General features: G+C 39.8%; 1 protein-coding gene across 2 annotated transcripts in view; it reads right to left on the bottom strand.

The window, feature by feature from the left end:
* Nucleotides 1-25,329, bottom strand: part of SERPINB7 (serpin peptidase inhibitor, clade B (ovalbumin), member 7) — a 26,648-nt gene extending 1,319 nt beyond the window's left edge. The window contains exons 1-6 of one of the 2 annotated variants that reach the window (XM_006837541.1): nucleotides 25,162-25,329; nucleotides 19,297-19,347; nucleotides 15,405-15,521; nucleotides 7,115-7,232; nucleotides 4,559-4,701; nucleotides 3,382-3,528 (exon numbers count right to left, since the gene is read on the bottom strand). In XM_006837541.1, coding sequence (XP_006837604.1) covers nucleotides 3,382-3,528; nucleotides 4,559-4,701; nucleotides 7,115-7,232; nucleotides 15,405-15,521; nucleotides 19,297-19,347; nucleotides 25,162-25,329 — 744 coding nt within the window. The remainder of the gene's footprint in view (nucleotides 1-3,381; nucleotides 3,529-4,558; nucleotides 4,702-7,114; nucleotides 7,233-15,404; nucleotides 15,522-19,296; nucleotides 19,348-25,161) is intronic. The other variant, XM_006837542.1, reaches the window with a different exon arrangement.
* Between the last annotated feature and the right edge of the window lie 1,014 nt (nucleotides 25,330-26,343).

Genomic DNA, 26,343 nt, shown 5'->3' with positions numbered 1-26,343 from the left:
GATTTATACCCTCGGAAACCCTGTACAGGGTCGCTATGGGTCGGAACCGACTCGACGGCACTTAACAACAACAATATATATATATATATCCCAAAGTGTGGAGTAAATGGTTAAAAATGGCTAAGCACTCAACTACAGATCAAAAGATTGGCAGTTGGAGCCCACTTAGAGGGACCTTAAAAGAAAGACTTGGTGATGTGGTACTGAGAGGTGCTGTTATTGTTGTTAAGTGCCATGGAGTTAGTTCCGACCCATAATGAATTAGTATAGGGATCCCAAGGAGCGGCTGGTGAGTTTGAACTGCCAACCTTGTAATTCAAACCGACCTTGTGGTCCTGTGGTCATCCTGCAGTGGCACACCAAGACTCCAGCCTTGGAAATCTTCTGGGGTATAGTTCTACTCTGCCATATGCAGGTCATCGTATGTAAGAGACTCTGTGACAACTGGTTTGGTTTTCTTAGTTTGGTCACTATCAGATGACTAATTCCATGGATCTCCTTTCCTTACATTACAAGGTTGTTGTAAGGATCAAATCAGATGATACCAATGAAGTGCATGGCACATGGCCTGGTACATATTATTACCTTTGATTGTGAATTCCGAGAAGAGAAATGAGTTCTAGACCCCTGAGGTTGAAGGTTACAGGCAGGAGAGCCAAATCCAGGAGAAGCAGCGGAGCTCTGAGACACAGTGATAGCATCTGGTTCCCTCAACTGTGCTGGCCGCCTGCTCCTACTGCTTCAGTCACAGAGCAACCCCAACGTTACAGAACAGCGGCACAGGTGGAGACCAGTACATTTCATTCTTAAAAACCAGGACTTCAAAACGCTGTCATGTCATATCTGTTGTAAGATGCCCAGTCGATCAAAATGCCAGTGGTACCCAATTCTTTTCATGAGTACATGCCAATACCCAAACTCATGCCTTTGGGGCCTCCATAACTGAGATTTTGAAGATTCCAACTTTACAGCTATTTATCTCAAATTGTCCTAAGCAGAGGCAAAGAAATCTCAACATCTAGAACAGTGCCTGCCACATAACATGGTGGTGGTGGTTGTGTGTGCCATGGCATATAATAGACTCACTTTAAATACTTGTCAAATGAATAAGTCTTTAATATTACAAAAATCTGAAATCGTAAAGCCAATGGATATACAGACAATCAAGAGTATCCTAAAAGTCATGATGACTGGCTACCATTACTAAACATTCTGATCAAAGGTTCTATAGAAGAATTCTGATCAGAAGGGGAAGAAATGCAGACTGCAGAATGTAATTTTAAGTCCTCACAGAGTAGAGACTTTCTGGACCCAAAGAGGCTGGATGAACTCTCCAACAACTGTCTTGAGAAAATTCTCTAAACCTTAAACCAAAAACATCCAGTGAGTTTTTCTTTAAATCAAAAACAATAGTGTAGCTTAGTTAGTAAAGGATGTCTGCCTTGAGCATTGTTGTTGTTGTTGTTGTACCATCGAGTCTGTACTAACCCATAGCAACCTTATGCACAGCAGAATGAAACACTGCCCGATCCTGGGCCAACCTCACTACTGTTGCCACGCTTGAGTCCATCAATACTGCCACTTGGCCAATCCAGCTCACTGGGGGTCTTCCTCTTTTTCTCTGACCCTCCACCTTACCAAAAATATTCTTCTCCAGTGACTGGTCCCTCCTGACAATATGTCCAAAATATGAGAGATGAAGTTTCTTGGCCTCCAAGAAGCACTCTGGCTGCATTTCTTCCAAAATGGATCTATTGGTTCTTTTGGTAGCCCAAGGCACTTTGAATATTCTCCTCCAACACCATAATTCAAAGTATCAATTCTTTTACAATCTTCCTTATGCACTGTCCAGCTTTCACATGTATATAAGGTTATTGAAAATACCATGGCTTGGGTCAGGTGCACCTTAGTCCTCAAGCTGACATCTTTGCTCTTCAACACTTTAAAAAGGTCTTGTGCAGCACATTTACTTAATGCAGTACTTCATTTGATTTCTTGACTGCTGCTTTCATGAGTGTTGATAGTTGGTCCAAGAAGAATGAAGTCCTTGACAACTTCAATCTTTTCTCCATTGATAAAAATGTTGTTTATTGGTCCAGTGGTGAGGATTTTTGTTTTCTTTACATTGAAATGTAATCCATACCAAAGGCTGTGCTCTTTGATCTTCATCAGTAAATGTTTTAAGTCCTCTTCACTTTCAGCAAGCAAGGTTGTATCATCTGCATATTGCAGGTAGTTAATGAGCCTTCCTCCAATCCTGACGCCACGTTTTTCTTCATAGAACCCAACTTCTTGTATTATTTGCTCAGCATACAGGTTGAATAAATATGGTAAAAGAATACAACCTTGTTGCATACCTTTTTTAATTTTAAAACATTCAGTGTTGCCATGTTCTGTTCGAACAACTGCCTCTTGGTCCAGGTACAGATTCCTCATGAGCACAATTAAGTGTTCCAGAATACTCATACTTTGCAATATTGTCCATACCTTGTCATGATCCACACAATTTAAAGCCTTTGTGGAGTCAAGAAAGCACAGGTAAACATCTTTCTTATATTCTCTGCTTTCAGCCAAGATCCATCAGACATCAGCAATGATATCCCTCATTCCACGGCCTCTTCTGAATCCAGCTTGAACCTCTGGAAGTTCTCTGTCGATATATGATTGTAGCCATTTCTGTATTACCTTGAGCAAAACTTTACTCGCATGGGATATCAAAGATATTGTCTGATGATTTCCATATTCCTTTGGGTCACCTATCTTTGGAATGGGCACAAATATGGATCTCTTCCAATCAGTCGGCCAGATAGTTGTCTTCCAAATTTCTTGACAGAGATGAGTGAGTGACTCCTGGGCCACCTCACTTTCTTGAAAGATTTCAATTTTTATTCCATCAATTCCTGGTATCTTATTCTTTGCCAAATTCTTCAATGCACCTTGGACTTCCTCCTTCAGTATCATTGGCTCTTGATCATATGTTACCTCTTGAAATGGTTGAACATTAACTACTTCCTTTTGGTACAGTGACTGTGTATTCCTTCCATCTTCTCTTGATGCTTTCTTTCTGCATTAGTTTCTTCTAAAGAATTATCTATATGAAACCAAACAAGCAAAGCAACTGGAAAAGTTAGAACGGAAGCTTAGGGGGCGGTGAGTTTATGTTAATGGCGGAGGAATCATTCAGAAAAGAGGGTCAGTGTGGTTGTCCAACTTGAAGAATGTAATCAACATCACTGAATTATACATCTAGAAATTGTTGGCTTAGTGTCTGCTTGGCTGTGTATATTTTCAACAAGAAAAAAATGAAATAATGTATTTTTTTAAGACTGTATTAAAAAGTTGTCTTATTCCTCAATGGTGAAAGTGGAGGTAGTAACTTACTTGTTTGATGTTACTTTCGGGCAGCAGGATATACATGCTTATACCACCATGGTATCTGAGCTCCAGGACCTGCATGGCTGGGTCCTTAATGACAGACAAATTGAACCTCTGTTCTTGATGCATCATGGGAACTTCTTTTCCAGGACACTGAAAATCAATTAACAATAAATAAGTCAATACTTCTAAGCTCATCCTTGTTTTACTTATTGACCAAGTACCATGAATTTGGGTACATGCCATAGCAGTGAAAACACAGAAGCAGGGTTTCAGGCCTAAATTGTCAACTCCCCAGCTGTGGGAGCTTGGGCTAGCTCTTTCTCTGGGCCTCCACTTCTACATCTATATAATGGGGGTGGTAGTGGTCCCTACTAGGAATATTATGAAGATTATGTGAGTTAACATGCCTTGCACTTAATACATTGTCTTACATTTAATGTCTCATCAGTAAGTATTTATAAGAGTATTGAAATGCATAATTATTAAATAATGGTAATACTTTTTTTCAATGAATGCTATGCATCTTTCTCTCACCAGAAATAAAATACGGAATAGCATTATCAAAGCTATAGAATTTAAGAACTAGGTCTTATAAAAAAATTTTTAATTCTTGAAAATATTTGTTGCTGTTGTTATTAAGGACCGTTGAGTCAGTTCTGACTCATAGCTACCCTGTATAATAGTGTTTCTGAGAAGCAGCTAGTGGGTTTGAACCACCAACCTTGAAGTTCAAACCGACCTTGCAGTCCAGTGTTGATCCTACAATGCCATACCAGGACTCCAATAAAAAATCTAGGTCTTATAAAAAAAACTTCTTTTTAATCTTACAAACTATTGTTTGTTGTTGTTAAGTGCCGTCGAGCCGATTCTGAGTCATAGCGACTCCTATGAAGGGTTTCTGAGGAGTAGCTGGTGGATTTGAACCACCAACCTTCTAGTTAGCAGTCCAGTGCTTGTCTGACAGTCCTCATCCTACAGTGCTGATCCTACAGCACCACACCTTTAATACCCCCCATTTACCTTGGGGGGAATGTGCTCAGTATTAAACTGTAGATACCACTTGTCAATTTAGACATACCACTTGGGTTTTCATTGCCATTGAGTCCGCTCCTCTCAATTCCTGTGAAGGAGGAACTGTGCTGGGGTAAAAACCCCGACAATGAGGAGGGGCAGCACATACCTTGGGAGACTTGAAACGGCCCTTCAGTGTTTCACTCTTGGTGAAAGCCGATTCCCACTTGCCTTTGAAGTAGACAGCATTCACCAGCACCATGACAGCGGAAGAACTGATGCTGCCTTCACGGAAGACGTTCTTGATTTTGCCTTTTGAAAGTCCATTGTGGAAAAACGTCAATTTTTAAAGGAAAAAATTTTTTAATGTTTTTAAAAATCAATTGTCTGAGGTATTTTTCTTACTGCATAATAATAATGATGGCATTGGTAACAAATAATCCATGAGAAACTACTGTAAAGCTACTTTGTAAAAATTATGTGCACGATTTGGTTTACTCCTCACAGAATCTCTATGAGGCAGACATTACCATGTTTTCGGTTTCCTGTCAAGGAAGCTGAGGTACAAAGACATTACTCTGTACAAAGTCATACATCAAGAAAGCAATGACAGTTGGGGTCCAACTCAGGGAGACAAGACCCAGGATCCCTGCTCAGAGACACCAAACTGTCAGGATGGCTGTGATCAGACACCCTGGTCAAGACAGCACTCCACATTTAACTCCATCAGTTGGAAGGGCCAGTTTCTTCCTTCACACCACACTGGGAAGGTCTTTGCTAGATGCAATGCACTAGTCTGGGTTCTGAAATTGCAAAGAAGGAAAACCTGGTCCAGGTTATTATTGGTCTCACAGTCCGCAAAAGAGGCAAATCACCCAAAAGGCCGTTGAAGCAGCTGGTATCATGGGGGGTTGATCGGTGCACTTTGAGAACAACTGAAAACTCAGTTCTAGCTACTGTTTTGCTTTAATACAAAACAAATCAGGAAATCCATTCATTGTCATTTTCTTAATGTTCTACTTCCAAAGCTAGTGGTTTCTTTCCCTAAGGCTTGAACTTGATTTGTACTCTGAACAAAATATATGTATTTGCTAACTCGATTCAGTATCAAAAGTGCGAGACATGGGACTTATTCTCACTCGCTCTCATTTTTTAACCTTTTATTGTGAATTGAGTAAAGATTTATAGGGAAGATCATTAGCTTTATATTCAACAAATCATACACTTTGTTTCATTACAATGACTGCAATCCCCTCCATGAACCATCAGTTAACAGTATTTAAGTATTTACATCTCTTCACTTTAGCTCTTGCATTTCTCCCTGTATTTTCCACTACTTTCATCTTCCCTCTGCCAACCTCCCTCTTGCTATATATTGCCTTCCTCATCATACCTACTAACATATCTGCACCCTCTAGCCCATGAATAATTTCCCCTTCCCTCTCACCCCTGGTAACAGCCAGAGAATGTTTCTTTTATCAAGATAATATTTTCTGAACTTTTTGCCACAGTCCTCTTACTTAGTCTTTGTTCTTTTGTGATTGCTGACTTAGATGCAATCACTTTCCTTGACAGGAAACAGAAAACATGGTAGTGTCTGCCTCATAGAGATTCTGTGAGGAGTAAACCAAATCATGCACATAATTTTTACAAAGTAGCTTTACAGTAGTTTCTCGTGGGTTGTTTATTATCAATGCCATCATTATTATTTTTCTGGAAGGAACTATCTTTGCCTCATATTTTGTTTTTATAAATGTTGAAAAGAATTTTAAAGTGAATAGTTAACTAATATCTTTAAGGACTTTTTTAAAAAACAATGGTATGAAACTATATTTTTCAAACTGTAGAATATCATAATTTAAATGAGGTTCAGTCCAGAAGGTAAACATGAAATTAAAATCAACCCAGTACTAAAACAGATGGATTGACTGTTATAAAAGAATATTATGCTGTGTCCATTGGAAATAATGCCCTGTAGTCTTCTGTTAGTTTTTGGTCAATAACTAAATATTATCTATCAAAGTTAATTAAGTAAATTGTCTCCTCATATCATTAATTAATGAAATGGCCATAGTAATGAAATGGCCATAGTATGTGTTTGTCTTGCTATCTGTTTGTTTCCCAAACAAATCATACAATGTAAAAGATTAGATTTCTGGAAAGCAGAAAGCATTAAAAGAGCCCTGTGTGTGCAGTGGTTAAGCACTTGGATGTTAACAGGAATTTCGGCAGTTCAAACCCAGCAATGACTCCATGGGAGACAGATGTGGCAGTCTGCTTCCATACGATTGCTGTTGTTTTATTAAGGGCCATTGAATCAGTTCCGACTCATATTAACCCTATATAGGGTTTCTGAGAAGTGGCTGGTGGGTTTGAACCACTGACCTTACGGTCCAGTGCTTATCCTAGAGTGCCACACAAGGACTCCTTCAAAGACTGCAGCCTGGGGAACCCTAGGGGTCAGTTCAACCCACCCTGTAAGGGTCACGATGTGACAGAATAGACTTGTGAGCAAAAAGCTTGGTTTTTGCTTTTTACAAAGCATTGAAATTATTAAAATCACTCAAAACTACACTGCAGCAAATATTAAACAATTTTAAATAACAGTGATCATTACTTTGGATTAAGGGGGATTCCTTCTATACAAGAAAGACTCACCGCTTTAAGTGAGGAGGTTCTCAGTATTCACACATAACTGTATAAAACAATAGAGCATTTCACTCACCATGTGTCTCATTTTCAATCCATTTATTAATTTTATATCTGGTGTCTTCTACATCATTTGTAAAGTCAACTCGTTCCACTCTGGCATTGTATAATTTTTCAGCACAATCAATGTAGTTCTATAAATAAGAATACAATCCTTGTATTTATAAGTCACCACCATCAAAGCATATACACTTAAAAAAAAAAAAAAAAAAAAAAAAACCTAAAACGAATTGCAGTCATGGCTCTTACATGTGTGTCAGAGTAGAATTGTACTCTATAGGTTCTCAATGTTAATTTTTTGGAAGTAGGTTTCTGAGGAGTGGCTGGTAGGTTTGAACTGCTGAACTTCAGGTTAGCCATCCAGTGCTTATCCTACAGCTCCACATAGAACAAAGCATTAGCTTATCTTTGAATTGGTTCACTCTTCTTTCCTGTTTCAGTCCTTTTGTCCCATTTTTTGTTCCCCAGGTGTATGCTCTCAGAAGAATTATCCATTATTCATCTGTAAGTATTTATTGCAAGCTTTGTTTTGTTGTTGTTAAGTGCCATCAAGTTGGTCCCAATCCATATCCTGCATAGGGTTTCCAAGGAGCAGCAGGTGGATTTGAACTGCTGACCTTGTGGTTCTAACTGGCCTTGCAGACCAGCACCAAGACTTTGCTTTAGGAGAAGTCAAACTAAGGTAAGCTGTGTGCAATTAAGTTGAAATTGACTTTTAAAATACAACTTAATTATGTTGCCTTATTTTTCTCATCTGTATCATCTGTCGTATATTTCTGTATTTAATTTGCTTCAATATTTTTCATCTAAGATTATGAAAGAGCTTGGTTTGTAATTGACATTCTTATAGCAACTTTGTCAGATTTTAGTACCAAGATCACGCTTGTCTCTTGAAACTAGTTGGAAATGATTCTTTTTTAATATGTGTAAAATTTGTGTAGGAGTCCTGGCGTGGTGCTGTAGCATAAGCACTGAACTGCTATATTACAGCAAGGTCAGCCATTCAAACTCAACAGCCACTCTTTGGAAACTATACACATGGTTGTTATGAGTCGGAACCAACTTAAGGGCACATAACAGCAACAAAATTTGTGTAAGACCAGTGTTACATTTACCTTAAATACTTGAGAAATTCACTGATGAAACACTATGGCATGGAAGTTCCTTTGTTGAAATGGTTGGAACTCAATTTTGTTTATAGACATTATTGTTCTTAGGTGACGTCCAGTCCGTTCCAATTCAGCAACCCTGCCTAGGGTTTGAGGAGCAGCTGGTGGGTTTGAACTGCCAACCTTGCAGTCTAGTGCATTATCCTGCAGCACCACACCAGGACTCCATGATTATGATAGTTTGTGGCTTTGTAGGATCAGCACTAGACACTAACCTGTAGGTCAGCAGTTCAAACCTATCATGTGTTCCTTTGGGGGAAGGGATGGTAGGGTTAAGACTATGGGTAAGTCCAGACTAAGACTAGGACTTCTTGTAGTGTTATGGTTATGGTTAGGTGTAGGGTTAGTATTAGGAGTAAAATTTGAGCTAGGACTAGGAGTTAAGGTTTTTTAGGGTTACTTATTTTTATTTATTTTATTTTTTCTTGAAATCTTGATTTCTTCATCATTTAGAAGTTCTGTTACTACATTATTCCCATTTTTTACATTATAAATTTGTTTGTTTTTTATCACAAGCTGGTATCTCTGGTTCCCTATTTTCAGCCTTGTAGGTTTGTTTGAATTTGAATACTTCTGTATCTGAGTTTGGGGTGATATTGTCATATAGGTCAAGCTCACATTACTGTCTACTGTTGTTGTCTTCTGTCCAATTAATTATGGCTCATATTTTTTTAAAGCTTTGTCTGGTTTTTACAGTTTCTTTTAATTTTGCTTATCTGTAAATGTCCTAATTTCTTCATCTTATGTGATGGACAGTTTTGCTGGATCAAAGATTGTTACTTGGCAATTGTTTCTCTCAGAGTTTATATATGTAATTTCATTCTGGTCTTGCCTAGTTTCTGCTAAGATATCAGAGTTTAATCCTATTAGTTCTCCTTTGCAGGCAACTGTTTGTCCTAAACTGCTCTCAGGATTCTTTCCATGTCTTTGGTTATGAAAAGTCTGATTATAATATGTCTTGGTCCTTTTCTCATGGGGTCTATCTTATTTGGAGGTTATTCAACTTTCTGAATGCATATCTTCTCATCTTTCATGAGACTAGGGTATTTTCTTCCAACAGCTCTCTGGCAATTATCTATATGATTCTTTTTTGAATTTTGATCTCTTCCTGTTCTGGAAGAGAACATCATACATAAGGATGATATCATACATCCTTATTTCTAGAGGAATAATCATACATAAGTTATTCCTCTTGATTGTGTCCCACATACACCTTGAACTTTCTTTAGATTTTTTGTGGTTGTTGCTTTTCTTTTGATGATTATTCCTCTAGCAGATAAATATTGAAAGATTTGTCTTCAAGCTCACAAGTTCAGCCTTCCATTGATTCAACTTTACTTCTTTGTCCTTTCAATGTCTTATCTATTTCTGAAGTATTGATATTCATCTTCTAGTTTTCTAATTGCTGTTTTTGTATGGGTTCCAATTTTTCTATCTCTCTTTTTTTTTTTGGTTTTGTCAGTTTGTTCTTGTACTTTGTCAGTTTGTTCTTATACTTTGTCAGTTTGTTCTTGTACTTTGTCAGTTTGTTCTTGTACTTTGTCTCCCAGTTGGCAGATTCACTGAGAGCAAGGACTGCTGTTACTCAGTACATCTGCCTACTTGGCCATATTGCCCCGGAAGTAATTCAGTACTTTTACATTCCTTTATTTCATTTCATTAGCTGGTTATTTTTGTATGCTTTATTAGTATAGATTATAATATATATTCTTGATGTGGCACTGTGGTATAAAGCACTAGATCGCAAAGTCAATTTGAACTACAAGGTCAGTGGTTCAAACTCACCAGCCACTCATTGAAAACACGATATTGGGTCGCTATGAGTTGGAACTGACTTGATGGCACTTAACAACAGCAATATACAATTCAGACTTCAATAATTTCCAGGTAATATAAGAATTTTATAACTGCTTTATTCTATTCCCCCAACTTACCTTTTGTTGCTATTGTCATCTATTTTAATCCTAAATGTATTATAAACCCACAAGCATGCCATTATTATTTTATCAGCTAATATTTAAGCAGATTTATGGTCCATATCCTGATGTAGTGCAGCAGGATAATGCACTGGACCAAAACGTCAGCTTGAACTGCAAGGTTGGCAGGTCAAACCCACCAGCCGCTCGTTGGAAACTCCATCTAGGCTCACTGTGAGTCAGAACTGAGTTGATGGCACTTAACAATAACAACAGCATGCTCCAGATGTTGGTATTTTTAACCACCTCATATGCATTTGAAAGCTGGGCAATGAATAAGGAAGAGTGTGGAAGAATTAAAAGATTTAATCATCATTGTTATTTTTTAAATTGTGTCTAAAGATGTCCGTGATGGGTATCCTATAAGTCTTCTTTCATTTATTCTTTTCTATTTCTTTTCAGTCTTTCTTTTTTAACTTCTGGCATGACTTGTAACTCTCCATTCAATGATTAACATTGTATATGAAATTTTCAATAAAAAAATTTGAAACTCTGGATGATGTTTTCTTTCTCTAGGGAACAGTTCTAGAGAGCCATTAAAATAGGGAATGGTTAAACTTGGATTGAGTAAATGAAATAAGGCTCAATGGACTGGCCGCTAGGTTTTGGGGTGGAGGTTGCAGTCAGATCTATCATAGGTTGAAAGGGAAAGAGGGGTGTCAAAGACAACTCAGACAGCTGGGGAACCAGGCATGAAAAGAGGACATCAGAAAAAGAAAATATCTGGGTGTGAGAGAGACAGTATGTTGGGATGCCTACGATGCCTGCTAGAGAAACTTCACTAGAGACCATGAGACTAGCCCCGAGAGGTGTGGAATGACATATCACACAGCTGTGGCATGCTGCAGAGGTATGGATGGCAACATCAAGGAACTGTAAACTGGTAGAATTGACAAGTCTCCTTATGTAAGATGGAGACAAAAAGTTGGAAGATATCTGAGAGCACAGTCCTGAGGAAAACTAGAAATGTATGGATGGGTGGAAGAGTTAAGGTAAGCAAATAATTCTAAGATGGAGTTTCCAGAAAGGAAGGCAGAAAACCAGGAGAAATTAATGTCATAGGAACTATAAGTGGGAAGAGTGTTGGGGAGTGCCTGTGGGGTTCAAACTATGAAGAAGCAGACAGATAAAACCCTAGAAGCTTTCAGAGTTTAAGTGTCCATGTGGGGGTCATTAGTCTCTTTCATAGGAAAAGTTTTATGAGAACAGATGAGCTCGAAACTAGATTGCCAAGGGTGGAAAAACAAAGAAGGTGACAAATAGACTCAGCACGTATATACCACTCTTTGAAGAGGTTTGATTTTTTCCAAACTTAGATTGTCAGAGTGAGAAATAGGGAAATGGGAAGATAATTATGAAGGAGCTGGGGGAGGGGAGATTTTTTAAAAAAAGAGAGAGAGTTTGAGAAAGTGTGTGCACCTTGAGCATCCTTTTACATTGTAAGGAATAAGTAAGTAAGTGATTGAAAACCAGGAGAAACACTGATGGAACCAGACCACCGAGGAACTGGGAGGCAATAGGAGGGAGAAAAGTGATGGAGGAATTGACCATCCAAGAACTTCTTTCCTCTGAAATTATCGTCAAAACTCATATGGGCAGAAATATGGAGGTGCCTTACATTTTATTTTTCTCTATCAAGTAGACAAGACCTTCATTTGAGATTTATAATGGATGTAAAGGGTTGTGGGGGGGCGGTACTGAAAGAAGAAAACTTTTCATAGCTATCGTAAGAAAAAATTACTAGGGAAACAAAAGATGACTATTGGGCACCAACTCCAAAGCTAGCTGCATTGGGAGACCATGATACTATAGTGATAACTGCATAATTGTAGGGTTTCCACGAGTATCATTCGATAGCTCAGACAGGAGGGCTGAGGAATACTGAGACTGTTGCAGGAAGGAGTGAATTAGTAACAGAGTGGTTAAAGAATGAATACATAGGGTAATTTGGTATGGAAATGAAGGTAGGAGAGAGATGATACAATGAGAGAAAATGGAGAGGCCAAGAGATTGGTCAACCCAATGCTGCTGAAGAACTGGTTGAGTGGAAGTGAAAGAATGAAAGCACTAGAGAAGTATAGGGTGTTGTGGCCATAAAAGAGGAAATTAGAGTTGTAGATTTCAGAAGTGGAGCAGCCTGGGTATTGAGGAGTTCCAGGGTGTGGCCTTGGGCATCGGTTATTAAAATGGTATGGACAGGTTAGGAAACTGTACTAAGGGACGTTTGGTGGGTATCCCACAGTGACATTGAAATGGTGGCAGAATATGGAGGAATAATGAACAACAGTCACAGAAACAAGACCCAAGGCATCTGTAGCATGGATTGAGAGAAGAACAATGTACCAGGAATAGTGATTGGATGGCACAGTGGGTTAACTGAAAGACCATTGGTTCAAACCCACCAGCAGCTCCATGGGAGAAAGATGGGGCAGTCTATTGTAAAGATTATAACCTTGGAAATCCTATGAAATAATTTTACTCTGCCATATAGTGTTGTTGTGAGTTGGCATCAACTCCATGACAGAGTTTTTGTTGTTGCTATTGTTTTGGTTGGGTATTCAAGGATACCATAGTTATTATAATGAGAATTTACAAAATATTATTACTAATGCTGTCAATTTTCATAAACTCATTTCTATTCAAATGTGAGTAGTAGTTAAACCAAGTATAAATAAATACCTTGTAGATTATCAATTTTATACGGACCTGAATAAGGAAAGCTGACAGTCATATTTTTTAATCAAAAGTAGTACTAGAAATGTGGTACTAACTGTACCTCAATATTTGGGAGGGGAAGTGGTAGTGTCTCTGTTTTCTGTTTTCTTGATCATATTGTACTTTACTGCACTTCCGGATGTGATTTTACATACAATGAGTGCCAGATGAACATGGGGATCTGCTATCTATTGTATCATGATGGACAGATCAGCTTCCAATTTGAAGAGTTGACAATTCCTTGGGGACACAGAAGGGTGTGTGGGACTAGACACTAGGGCTGCACCTAGAGAGTGGCCCTTGTGAAGCTTGTGTAGGAAACTTTGGGGAAGTTAAAAAAAAAAAAAAAAAGAGTGGCCCAATGCTTTGTAATTGCCAAGCTAACAAAGGAATGGGGTGTGGTGCTGAGAAGGGGTAAAGAATTTGAGTGGGTGACAGACAAAGGGAGAAGTAATGATTGGGTGGAACACAGAGAGCTGGCAAAGATGCAGGTGGAGATAAGTCCAAAGGTGTCACTGAGGTGGAATTACGTGGTTGTCTAAGAAGTGGATAATTAAAAGGGAGACCAAACATGCCCAGAGAATCATGGTCACTGTGTTGCTTAAATAGTACTAACTAGGGAAGCAGCTTCTTGTTGTCACAGTAATGACGGTTTCAAAGTATGTATTGAACATGATGGTGGTGGTGGTTATGTGCTGTGGAGTTGGTTCCAACTCTTAGCCATCCTGAATAGGATTTCCAATGTTGTAAATCTTTACAAGAGCAGAGATCCTCATCTTTCTCCAATGGAACAACTGGTACTTCCTAACTGTGGCCTTAGGCTAGCAGCCCATAGGCTGTAAGTGCTTTCTGGGCCCCACTGATCTTTGGCTGGGCAGGATGCAATGACAGATACAGTCCTAATACAAAGGCAGTGATGTTAAATTTTAGTCTACTGAGTCCCGATGAATCCATTCACCACCTGTACTGGGTCTGGACTGCTCCTCTGACAGTTGGTCTGCCTAATCTAATCACATAAAGGTAAAATCAAGCCATTGAGTCAATTCCTACTCCCAATGGCCCTAAAGGGTACAGTAGAATTGACTATACGGCTTTCAAGGCTATAAATCTTTATGGAAGCAGATTGCCACATCTTTCTCCAGGTGAATTCAAACCACTGACCTTTTGGTTAGCAACCAAGCCCTTTAACCAATGTGCTATCTGGAATCCTAACCTAATCATGCCTACCAGGAACTCCTAAGTGATCTCATGGAAAAGGTAAGTAACTGCTGGAAGGAGAGATGAAAGGGCACGGATGAGAAAAAAGAAATGGAGAGAGAGAACTCAGCAGGGGGGATGCAAAGCTGTCCCAGTTGACCCAAAGCTCAAGAAAATGGTTAGATATTTCCTCTGCTGCCCACACCAAATCCCATCACTGTCGAACCATTCCAGTCTCCTGGACACCCTACAGGACAGAGAACCTCCTTATAGGGTTTCTAAGGTTATACTCTTTATAAAAGAAGTCACCATTTGTCTCACCTGGAACCTCTTTTTGAGTTGAACCACTGACCTTTTGTTTAGTCACTGAATACTTGACCACTGCACCACCAGAGCCAATGTTGTTGTTGTTAAGTGTCGTTGAGTCGGTTCCCACCCATAGCACCCCTTTATAGGTTTTCCGAGGAGCAGCTGGTAAGATTGAACCGCCGACCTTGCAGTTCAAACGGCTTTGCAGTCTGACGGACACATTAACACACAGCTCCACACCAGGACTCCACCAGAGCCAATTGTTGTTGTTGTTGTTGTTGTTAAGTGCCTTCGAGTCGGAGCCGACGCATAGCGACCCTGTACAGGGTTTCCGAGGGTGTAAATCCTTACGGGAGTAGAAAGCCTCATCTTTCTCCCGCGGAGCGGCTGGTAGTTTCGAACCACTGACCTTAAGGTTCGCAGCCCGATTCGTAACCACTACGCTACCCAATACATACCCCTAAATAGGCCCTAAATGGGCCGTCTGTTCTCCCTCAGCCTAATTATAGCTCAACAGTCTGGTCACCCTGAATATGTGGGTTGTTGTTGTTGTTGTTAAGTGCCGTCGAGTCGGTTTCGACCCATAGCGACCCTGAACAGGGTTTCCGAGGCTGTAAATCCTTACGGGAGCAGATCGCCTCATCTTTCTCTCGCGGAGCGGTTTCGAACTGCTGACCTTGAGGTTTGCAGCTCGATTCGTAACTAGTACGCTACCAGAGCTCCTGAATATGTGGGTTAGTTGAGTAAAGTAAAGTGCATTGCAAGCAGAATTATGATTTTTTTAAAACACCCAGCAACATAATCTTGCACAGATAAGAGGGGTTACAATTCACTCTGTTATGGCACAATAAAAAGATGCAAGTCTTCATTCAGATGATGTATTGAGTAAGCATCAAATCCAGAGTCAAACTAGCTCTTATACACAGAAGGCATCACTTACCCTATGAAAGTCAAACACCTTTTCTGCAAACACACCATTGGCAATGCTGAGCTCGTAATCCTTGTGGGATGCGTTTATTTCTGAGAGTACTCTTTTCAGTTGAGATTGGAGTCCTGCCTGGTATTAAAAAGATTTATTTTTAAAAAGTCTTCTTGGACTGCAAAATCAAACATAATCTCATGCATGCATGAAATAAAAGCATGTACATTATACCATAAAAGTATGAAAACTAATGGTTCTATAAGAGTACAACCAATACATCTATAAGTCTCTGAAATGCTATACAGGGTCACTATGTGTTGGAACCGACTCCACAGCACCTAGCCACCACCACCATAATCTATAAGTTATTAATAATTAACTTAAAAGGGGTAGGAATTACAGTCATTAGTTTTTCATCATTAGTCTATGCAAAATTCTGATTGTCATGTGCTACTATGTCCTGCTGTCCTAGACTTCAAAGTCTCTAAGTTTAATCAAACTGTTTTATGAGTTTGTAATTTTCTAAGTATCAAATCCGTCTCATACTGAAACTTTTTTTAAAAAACCTTTTTCTTGTGAATGGAGTGCAGATTTGCAGAGTAGATCATCAGCTTTGTGTTCAACAACAACTACAAAAAACTGTTTCATCTCAATGACTGCAATGCCCTCCCTGCAACAACAGTATCTTGCTTCCTCCCTGTGCTTCCTATTTGCATTCCAGCCCCCTTCCTATCCCTGTCAACTTTGTCCCTAGGAAAATGCTGCCCTTTTGATTGTGAATGATTGCCCATTTCATGGTGAGCATACCTTACTAGTGTTGTTTGTGGCCATCCTCCCTCTCCCCCCATCTACTGCTTGGCTGAAAATTGGGCCACAAGGATGAGTTCCTTTCCAGACCTGAAGGGTGATGTTGTTAAGTGCCATGGAGTCAGTTCCGACCCAGAGTGACCATACAGAGTTTCCAAGGAGCAGCTGGTGAGCTTGAACTGCTGACCTTTTAGATCAAACTGACTTTGCAGTCCAGTACATTGGTAGAGGGTCAAAATCTCCAGTTCCCCAGTCTCTTTCTGACCAGTAAGCTTGGTCTTTCTTTTTATTATGAATTTTGAGTTTTGTTCCACATATTTTCCCACTCTGTCCAGACCCTTCTACTGTGATTCTTTCAGGGCTGTTGATAGTGGTAACCAGGCACCATCTTGTTCTTCTGGTCTCAGAGTCTTTTGAAGTTTCAGTTTTTTTAAAGACAAGCCTATGACCTCATTAACTTATTAGAGAACTTTCATCATATTTTTAAGATATTGAGTTTTTAAGCAACTATCTCTCTTGAAGTGAAGTTTGATACCTCCAGATTCATCACCACTTAATGGGATTGAGCAGATGACAGGGAAAAGAAAGGAGAAAAAAGGAGACCCGCCAATTAATTGTAACCATATTTAACTCTGAAAATAAGGATGGTCAGGATGGGGTGTTGCTAAAGTGGATTTGGGATGATTATGTCCAGGTTCTAACTTTCACTATCTCCAATGCTCAAAGATCCTTAAATGGTGAATGTTGTTAAAATGAACTTTTCAAGGAACTTGGAATATCAGTGAAGCCCTTCTCTATTTCTTATGACTGACAGTCAATGTGTGAGTTTGTCTGATAGCTTTCCACATGCTCATGCTTTCTATACACATGACCATATACTACATGCTATATGAGAACATAGTTGAGGACTTTCACTATGACCAATATATGACTAAGGTTGTTGTTGTCGTTGTGTGCTGTGGAGTCGGTTCCGACCCATATCGACCCTGCACAGGGTTTCCGAGGCTGTTAATCTTTATGGGAGCAGAATGCCTCATCTTTCTCCCGCAGAGCAGCTGGTAGTTTCGAACTGCTGACCTTGCGGTTCGCAGCCCAATTCGTAACCACTACGCTAAATAAAAAGACAAAAAGGGAAATTGACAGATCACTGTAAAGTCACATACAGATTTGTGGAGCCAGAATAACAAAATTTAAATATTTGCCCATTTCCAAACCAATTCTTCTAATAAATGGACTTTGATTCTTTCCTACCTCATTTATGTAACAAATATTCATTGGGCTCTGCGACAAGAACTGAGGATAAAAACATCTTAAGATATGAGTTCTAATCTCAATGAACTAGCCTATATTCAGTTGTTGTTAAGTGCCGTCGAGTCAATTCCGACCCATAGCGACCCTGTATAGGGTTTCCAAAAAGCAGCTGGTGAGCTTGAACCACCAACCTTTATATTCAGTAGAAACCCATATAATGTAGTTTTGTTCCGTGGACTCCCCAAACATCTCAGATCATCATACTGTGTTTTCTTCTCTCATTAAACTAGAGGTAAAAGGGTATTTAAAGCATTATAGTTATTCTCAGAGATACATATTCTTCAATAGAAACTAACAAATGAGAACCTTATCCAAATATTTGGAATTCCTATGGGAGTGCTGGAAGTTGCTTTGGCACAATCATAATTCATTGTTGTTTAGAGTCCCTCCCGCTAATAGCCTTGATTAAGCATCAGCCTCCCTCTAAAAGGAACAAAACACTATAGAGTAATTGTTGTTGTTGCTAAGTGCTGTTGAGTCATTTCTGACTCACAGCGACCCTATATAGGGTTCTGAAGATCAGCTGGGGAGTTAGAACTGTTAACCTTGTGGTTAGCAGTCCAGAACTTATCTGACAACGCCACACCAGAACTACAAAAACTAATTCCGGTGTGACCCAGGTGGGACACGATATAGTAATCAGGCAGATTTGATTGCTGAAATCTCTACCCCAAAGACTTCAGTTAAATTCATTTATTTACAACCAGTTTTTACCCTTTTTAGCTCCACCAACTACTCCCAAGTAGAAAGATCCCTGATTATTTATTTTTCTTAACAAAAAATCTAGGCTACTACTGTCATGGGCTCCTGGATGTGGTGCTTTAGGATCAGCACTGAACTGCGAACTACAAGGTTGGCAGTTCAAGCCCACCAGTTGCCCCTTGGTAACCCTACACAGGGTTGATGTTAGTTGGAACAATCTCAACGGCACTTAACAACAGCAGTTACTGTCCTACTCTTCTTCCTGAATCTAATCTTTTGCTCTAATTTGCTCATGGATGTTGTTGTTGTTAATTACTATAAGTTAAGTAAGTACTATAAGTTGGTTCCGACTCATAGCAACCCTGTACAGGTTTCCAAGGCTGTAAATCTTTATGGGAGCAAAAAGCCTCATCTTTCTCCCACAGAACAGCTGGTAGTTTTGAACTGCTGACCTTGAGGTTAGCAGCCTGATTCATAACCACTACGCTACCAGAGCTCCTTCTGCTTATGGATGGATACAGCAGAAAGAAAGCATCCAGACGTTGATTTAGCATGGTTCTCTTTTCTATTTCAATGGCAAAGCTAAATAATCATCTTCAATAAAAGATCAAACTATTGCTAACCGAGCATATTTTTAAAAAATAATTTCTACACATAGTTGGATTCAGTGATGCTTCCACCACTTCACAACAGAAAACAAAGCTCTGCTGCTAAATCTAAGGGTTTACTAAAATAAATAATTACCACCTTGGAATACAATTATTAGCAGTAGAGAGTGATAATATGTACACTAAGTCATTCATTGTATCAATATAAGCTGCCTATGAATGTCATAGGTGAAAGCAAAACATTTAGTTCCCCACCATCTTGCACAAACCTAGCCAACACAAAAGTAAAATTAGGGTAAATTAATAATTAACAAGTTACATATTAAAGGTTCTACTTGAAATGTCCACAGTCAGGAAGTTTGGATGAGACCTGTGTCTTGGAGTCCAAAGAACAGAGAACGTATTTAAGTATTTTCACGAGGCAGGGATTTTTCTTGATGTGGCTTCACATTCATGTGTCTTTAAGAAAATTGTGTAATTACCTGATTCTGTGTGGAATTTCCATGGCCTGAGATGGTGTTGGAGTGAAGTATCTGCAAACAAGCACAAAGATAGAGGTTGTCAAAATCAGGGGTGGCTAGGGGAACAATTAGCAAGAGGTCTTGAAAAGAAAAAGAATATTACTTTTCCAAAAAGCGTGTCTAAATACCACCCCAAGGTCAATTGTATCCAGAGTGGATTCACGCCACATCAACAAATGAACATCAACGGGCTGAAAAGGAGAAAAGCATGTTCCATTTAATTTTCATTAAATGTTCTTCCTTTTTCACCTCCTGCTGTGCAGTAAACACTGGGCTGCAAGCCAGTTTTTCTCCTGGAGAGAAAGATGAGACAGTCTGCTTGGCAAGATTCACAGACTCAGAAACCCTAAGGAGCAGCTCTTCTCTGTCCTTACAGTCGGAACCAACCGAGTGGCAGACAGTGGGACTATCGCTCAGGTGGCCTGGGATTCTGGAACTTGTTTTAATTTACATATATAATTTAATGACCTTGCTTGTAGCCAGACACAGAAATTAAAGTCACATGAAACACCCCTCCTGATATAACAACGAGTTTACGCAGGTAGAGTCCTGGTGTGGAGCTGTGGGATAAGCACTGGACTGCTAGTCACAAGGCTGGCAGTTCAAACCCACCAGTCACTCCTTTGAAACCCTACACATGGTTGCTGTGAGTCAGAACTGACTTCACAGCACTTAACAACAACAAACTGAATGTCACAGCTTTCAAGATAGTCCATGAAATGCTATCCAGGTGCACCGTGGAATGCCAACTGTTTGGTAATCTATGTAACAAATAAGATTCTGAAATTACTTGGAAGCTGTAATACTAAAATTTGACCCATTATGACTCAGTTCATCAGCTCATGTGTTCATTTTAATCACATCTGAATTTTTCTTACTAGACTTCTCTTCTCTTTCTTTCTTTCTTTTTTGTAGTTATGAAATCCTCAGACCTACCTAGTAACATTTCTGACACATTCTCATCACTAATTTTATTTCAAATTTCATTTTATATGGAATAGTATTAAATTCTATGTAAGTTATCACTATGGACGGCCAGAAGAACAAACAAATCTAAGATGGAAGACGTAGAGTCTGAATGTCCATTGTTGTTGTTGTTGTTAAGTGCCGTCGAGTCGGTTCCGACCCATAGCGACCCTGTACAGGGTTTCCGAGGGTGTAAATCCTTACGGGAGTAGAAAGCCTCATCTTTCTCCCACGGAGGGGCTGGTAGTTTTGAACCACTGACCTTAAGGTTCACAGCCTGATTCGTAACCACTACGCTACCAGAGAATGCCCATTAGACGCGAGGATATTGAGACTTCATCTCACATACTTTGGACACGTTCTCAAGAGGGACTAGTCCCTGGAGAAGGACATCGTTATTGGTTAAATATGAAATAAACTAAAAAGAGAAAGACCTCCCAAAGAAATGGATTGACACGGTGGCTGCAACAATGGGTTTTAAATATTACAATGACCCTGAGGACAGCGCAGTACTGACCCGTGTTTGCTTCCTTCTGTTGTGCATGGGGTCACTGGGAATCGGAACCAACTCAATAGCACCTGACAATAGTAAGTCTTTCCTCCCTCTCCTCCACCTCAGATATTAGCATTTGCTCAATATTGGAGTTGCTCTTAACTCTCAAGGTATTGGTAATACAGAACTTTCCATTATTTGAATCCATGCTTTATTTTACCCACTAGATTTCTTTAAGCACAGAAACTCTGGTTTCCACTCATGCTTTCATCTTACCCTTTATAACTACACATTGTCTCGCACAAAGGAGGCATAAAATGTATTTTGTTCTATGAGTCATTTGCTTTGGAGATGTTTCTGCTCACCCATCTTAAGACGAGCCTGACTAATGTTCTCTTATTTGTATTATCTCTCTTAGAAAACAGAAAAGGCCTCCCCTCAGTGTACAAATCAGTAGGGATGAGTATAATTGGCTTCTATCATTGTCAATCATCAAGGGCTGGGAGGAAGGCAGGTCACTTCAAAGGAGAGAAGAAGCAACCAGAACATGTCTACTAAGCTTTCCCGTGGACAAAACATTTTATTGGACCATTGAAATATTTCAGGGAATAAGATAATACCAACAAAAGTTAATAATACTGATGTTATAAACTTGAATATAGATAAAAAGACTTCAGCAGTTAGATACATAGCGTGTCACTGTTCTAACACTGAGTAAAATGTTACATGTGGAAATGTGATTAAATCAGCCAGTGTTACTATCAATGCCTCCCAAATCCAGGAAGGCATTCTTCCAAGGACAGAAAATTTGTACAGATATGTCATACAAATGTTTTTCTGTCTGTATTTGCCACTATTCCTCTTGTTGTTGTTACGTGTCATCAAGTCCATTCCTACTAATAAGGACTCGGTACAGGGTTTCCAAGGAGCAGCTGATGGGTTTGAACCACCAATCTTGTGATTAGAGACCAATGCTTACCCTACAGTGTCACATCAAGACTCTGTTGTTTCTCTTAGATGTTTCTTAAAGAAGGCTATCATAACAAACTTTATACAAAGTAATGCATAGAAGTAATAGGTAAGCATGAATATCCAAGGGCAGACACACCAGCAGCATAGCAGCTCTTCCAATTCACTGTGACCCACCTCCCATGAGCTGCTGACCTCAGGCTCCCAGTCATCAGCTGTGGGGCAAAGAGACTGTGGAGATACACCTGCAGTAATCTGGAGAGTGTCTCTGATGGGATCTCATACGGTAAGTAGCAACTGTATCTTCGCTCACACTGAAGGAGAATGTTAGTCATAGATTTGGAACATAAACATAACTTTCTAGCACCATGGACAGGGACAACTTTAAAGTGGGATGTTAGGTAATTAACTCACCCTGGTTAGCACAGAGATGAAGTCATGTTACCAAGGTTAGAACTAACTTTCAGGCCAGTACTCAACTTCCATTGCAACAAGTTGCCTCCCTTGGTTAGCAAGCATTATATATTTTTATTAATGGATGAATGATATGTCGTTATTAGCTGTTGATTTTTTACCAAAACTTTTATATTTATTTGTTAAGATATTAACTTTAAGATAACTTAACCTTTGCCCACATTTACTTTGGGCTGCCTTTCTGTTTTCTGTGATTCTCAGCTGGCAGCAAATTTACCCACCCCCTTGGGATATTTTTAATTGTCACAACAGGGGAGGAAGTGAACCACTGGCCGGACATTATGTTCAACATATTACAAAGCACAGAACAGCCCCCTACAACAAAAACTTTCTGACACCAAATGTCAGTAGTGCTAGGGTTGAGAAGCCCTGCTTTAGAAAATCACTCTGAGTTGGTTTAAGTCCCAGACCTGATTGTCATTTGCGATCAGAACCAGTTGCCATGGACTTGCGTGGGACTCATGGTGATCCTGTGTGTGCCAGAGTAGAACTGTGCCTCAGAGGGTGTCCAATGGCTGGCTTTCCAGAAGAAGACCACCAGACCTTTCTTTTCGGGTGGCTCTAGATAGACCTTGAACCTTGAACTTTTTGATTAGCAGCTAAATCCAATAAGTATTTTCACCACCCAGAGATTCTATCATATCTAACATAATTTGCCTAAAATCAGGGTACTATAACCTATATCAATGTGTTCATTTAAATATCAAATAAAATAACATTTGAAGAGCTTATTCCAGAACCTGGCACACATGAGATTTTCAGCAAATTTTTTGCTATTGTCATTTCCCTGAAGCAAGATATTCAAGGTTCTAGAACTTGGGGACTACTCCAACTTTTAGGGAAATAGGTCTTAGACTCTGTGACTGTTCTCCTGCAGGAAATATTCACTGAGCTCTCTCAAGAGAGAGGGAGAATAAATAATTATTCTAGCTTTAATTATCTGCACTAAGATCCTCAGCAAATACTTAGGTGTGAAAGGCTACAACAGAAATAATCTAGAATCAAACCAAGTCAGCAGCACACAACAGTAACTTATCAGCTACAAAAAATGGGAGAAAGTAATGGGCAGAAAGGGATGTTACCAAGGTAGGCACAACCTAGACCTGGTAGCTCATCTGTTGTTGGGCGAATGAATTCCGATGACAAGTTCCTTGAAAAGAGACAAGGGAACTGCGACCATCTCACATACCTGGACGTCTTAGTTCAGGCTGAGTACCAGGGCAATAAGTGAATAAGAGATTTCTGAAGGTTGTGGGGTTGGGGGTAATGTTGACAATGAGATGTTCATTAAGGCTGACTACTACTCTCTGGAATGTACTATTAAGGGGTTCATGCTTGAGTCACTGGGACGTCATTGCTACCTCCTTCTAGCTCTATTGTCCCATCCATGTCTACTGAGGTCTGGAGCTCAGACTTTCATGCCCCCTCCAGGAGGGCTTATCCAAACACAGATTGCTGGGCTCTGTTCTCATAGCTTCGGGTTCAGCAGTTCAGGAGTGAGGCCCGACATTTGTGTTTCTAACCAGTCCTCCATGTGGTACTGAAGGAATCCCAAGAAGACATTCACAGTACCTTGTTGTTGTTGTTAAGTGCCGTCGAGTCGGTTCCGACCCATAGTGACCCTGAACAGGGTTTCCGAGGCTGTAAATCTTTACGGGAGCAGAAAGCCTCATCTTTCTCCCGCGGAGCAGCTGGTAGTTTTGAACTGCTGACCTTGCGGTTTGCAGCCCAATTCGTAACTACGAGAGCTCACAGTACCTACTGTTTATCAAATCTCCCAGACTTCTAAGCTGAAATAGAGTAAACCCAAACCAAACCCCCTGCCATCGATTCTGACTCATAGGGGCCCCATATGGGGTTTTCGATACTGTGAATCTTTATGGGAGCAAACAGCTTCATCTTCCCCTATAGAGCAAGTGGTGGGTTTGGCCTTGTGTTTAGCAACCCAGTGCTTAACCCACAGCACCATCAGAGCTCCTTGAAATAGAGCAAAGGCATTGTTTTTATAAATCAACGTTTATAATAGTCAACTAATGTGATAGTCAGCTGGGGTTTCAGGTTCCTTACATATTTCCTGGTGGCGCAGTGAGTTAAATTCTGAGATTGTTAACCTAAAGGTTGGAGGTTTGAACTAATCAGCTGCTCTGTAGGAGAAAAACAAAGTCCTGGTGTGGCGCTGTGGCCTAATGCACTGGACTGCAAACTTGTTTGAACCACAAGGTCTGTGGTTCAAGCTCACCAGCAGCTCCTTGGAAACCCTATACAGGGTCGCTAAGGGTTGGAACTGACTCGACAGCCCTTAACAACAACAGCAATGCTTCCTAAAAAAATACCGTTTCAGAAAGCCTGTGAAGCAATTCTTCTCTGGCCTATAAGGGAACTGTGAGCTGGAATTCACTCAATAGAACAGAATTATACATTTCTAGAGCAAGCATGCAGTTTAAGTCAAATATTATGCTTAAGAATATTGTAGTTGAGAACACCCCATATGGGGAAAAAATCAAGTATGAGATTCTAGAAGTACTGCCTCCTCCCTAACTGAAGTGCTCATCAACCTGGGAGGGGATTCGTTGAGATGTGTGAAGATTTGACATTCTGTTTTCTAATGGTGGTGCAATGGTTTAGTGCCCAGCGGTTAGCTAGAAGTTTAGCAGTTGGAACTTGGCAGCTGCTCTGTGGGAGAAAGATGGGACAGTGTGCTTCTGTAAAGATTGACGGCTCCCTATGGAGCATTTCGACTCTATCCTATGGGCTGGCTATGAGTTGAAGTCCATTCAGTGGCACTGGGCTTTTTGCTTGTTTGTTTCTAATAATGCTCTGTATTTTTGTGGGAACAATTTCAGGGAAATATTCTCTTGGGGGAAAATGATTTTCCCAGATGACTAATTGCAGAAGCCATGGATGATCCCACAGCTGAGACTGACCTTATCAATCTGAGATGCACAGTCCCCTCGAGACCCCAGCCGAACCAGAGCAAGGGCCGTGAAGAGGCTCAAAGAGGAGAAGAATACATTTCCATTTCCTTGATTGTTGTCCATTTCTCTGAACAGGTTGAAGCAAAATTCTGCATTTGCTGCAGCAAGGGAGTTCATGGTGGCGTGGAGGACAGCCTAAAGGACAATGAAAAGAGACTTATCACCAGATGAGCTCTCAGTGAATATCATGGTTGTCATACTCATTTGTTTTTCAACTCCAAGCTTCATTTCTTCAGCTTTAGATTTAATCCATAAATACTTTGGAGCAAAAAGATATTACAAGAAAGTTGCTTTGACCCAGCACCCTTGTTACCAACAACTTAAGAGTCTTTTCTAGCAATGATATTAACAAACATTCTTTTTTTATGTTGATGTTCTGAATGCAATCTTTGCACCTGTATACTCATATTCTCTCTGCTCTTCCATGTAAAGTTTCTAGCCTCAGTAGCCTGTGGTTGTGCTCTTTTTAAGGCCCAAGCAGATATATTCACGGGATCTGTTCTTTCCTACATCACCCCAGACTCCTAAGCAAAAGATCAAAGGTGCTGTTTAAAGTGAATTAACTTTCCCAGTAGCAAACTATCTGTTAGAGAGACAATAGCCTCCTTATGTCCCGGTAGCATTTTGAATTACAAGTTGGGCTTCACAACTCGTAACTCAAACCACAAAATCAGCAGTTCAAGTCTGCCAGTTACTCCAAGAGAGAATGATGAGACTTTCTGCTCCTGTTAAGATTTATGGTCTCAAAAACCCTATACAGAGTTAGTATGAGTCAGGACCAACACCAAGGCACATAACCATAGCACATAACCCTTACACATTACTTGAGCAATTATACTTCCTAATTTGGAGGAAAATTGCCATAATTTCAAATATTATGCTTCATTGATCCTATAAATGCATTTCTTCTTTACAGACTACTTTCTGAGTTTTGTCATAAAAGAGGTGCATTATATATATATATATATATATATATATACAATGAAAGTGTATAAGACTTTACAACAAATAGGCCTGTCTATTGTTGGAAACCTAAGTGCAGTATAATAATGTAGAAGTCAAGATGACAAAGAGTCTATCTTCACTTTCTGGATTGCGTTGTTTCTGTAACATAGAGTGCCGCTGCCACCA

The sequence above is a fragment of the Chrysochloris asiatica genome, unplaced genomic scaffold, assembly GCF_000296735.1.
Source record: "Chrysochloris asiatica unplaced genomic scaffold, ChrAsi1.0 scaffold00021, whole genome shotgun sequence".
In the NCBI taxonomy this organism is placed as follows: domain Eukaryota; kingdom Metazoa; phylum Chordata; class Mammalia; order Afrosoricida; family Chrysochloridae; genus Chrysochloris; species Chrysochloris asiatica.
The sequence above is the reverse complement of the archived record's forward strand: the minus strand, read 5'-3'. Positions and strand labels throughout refer to the sequence as shown.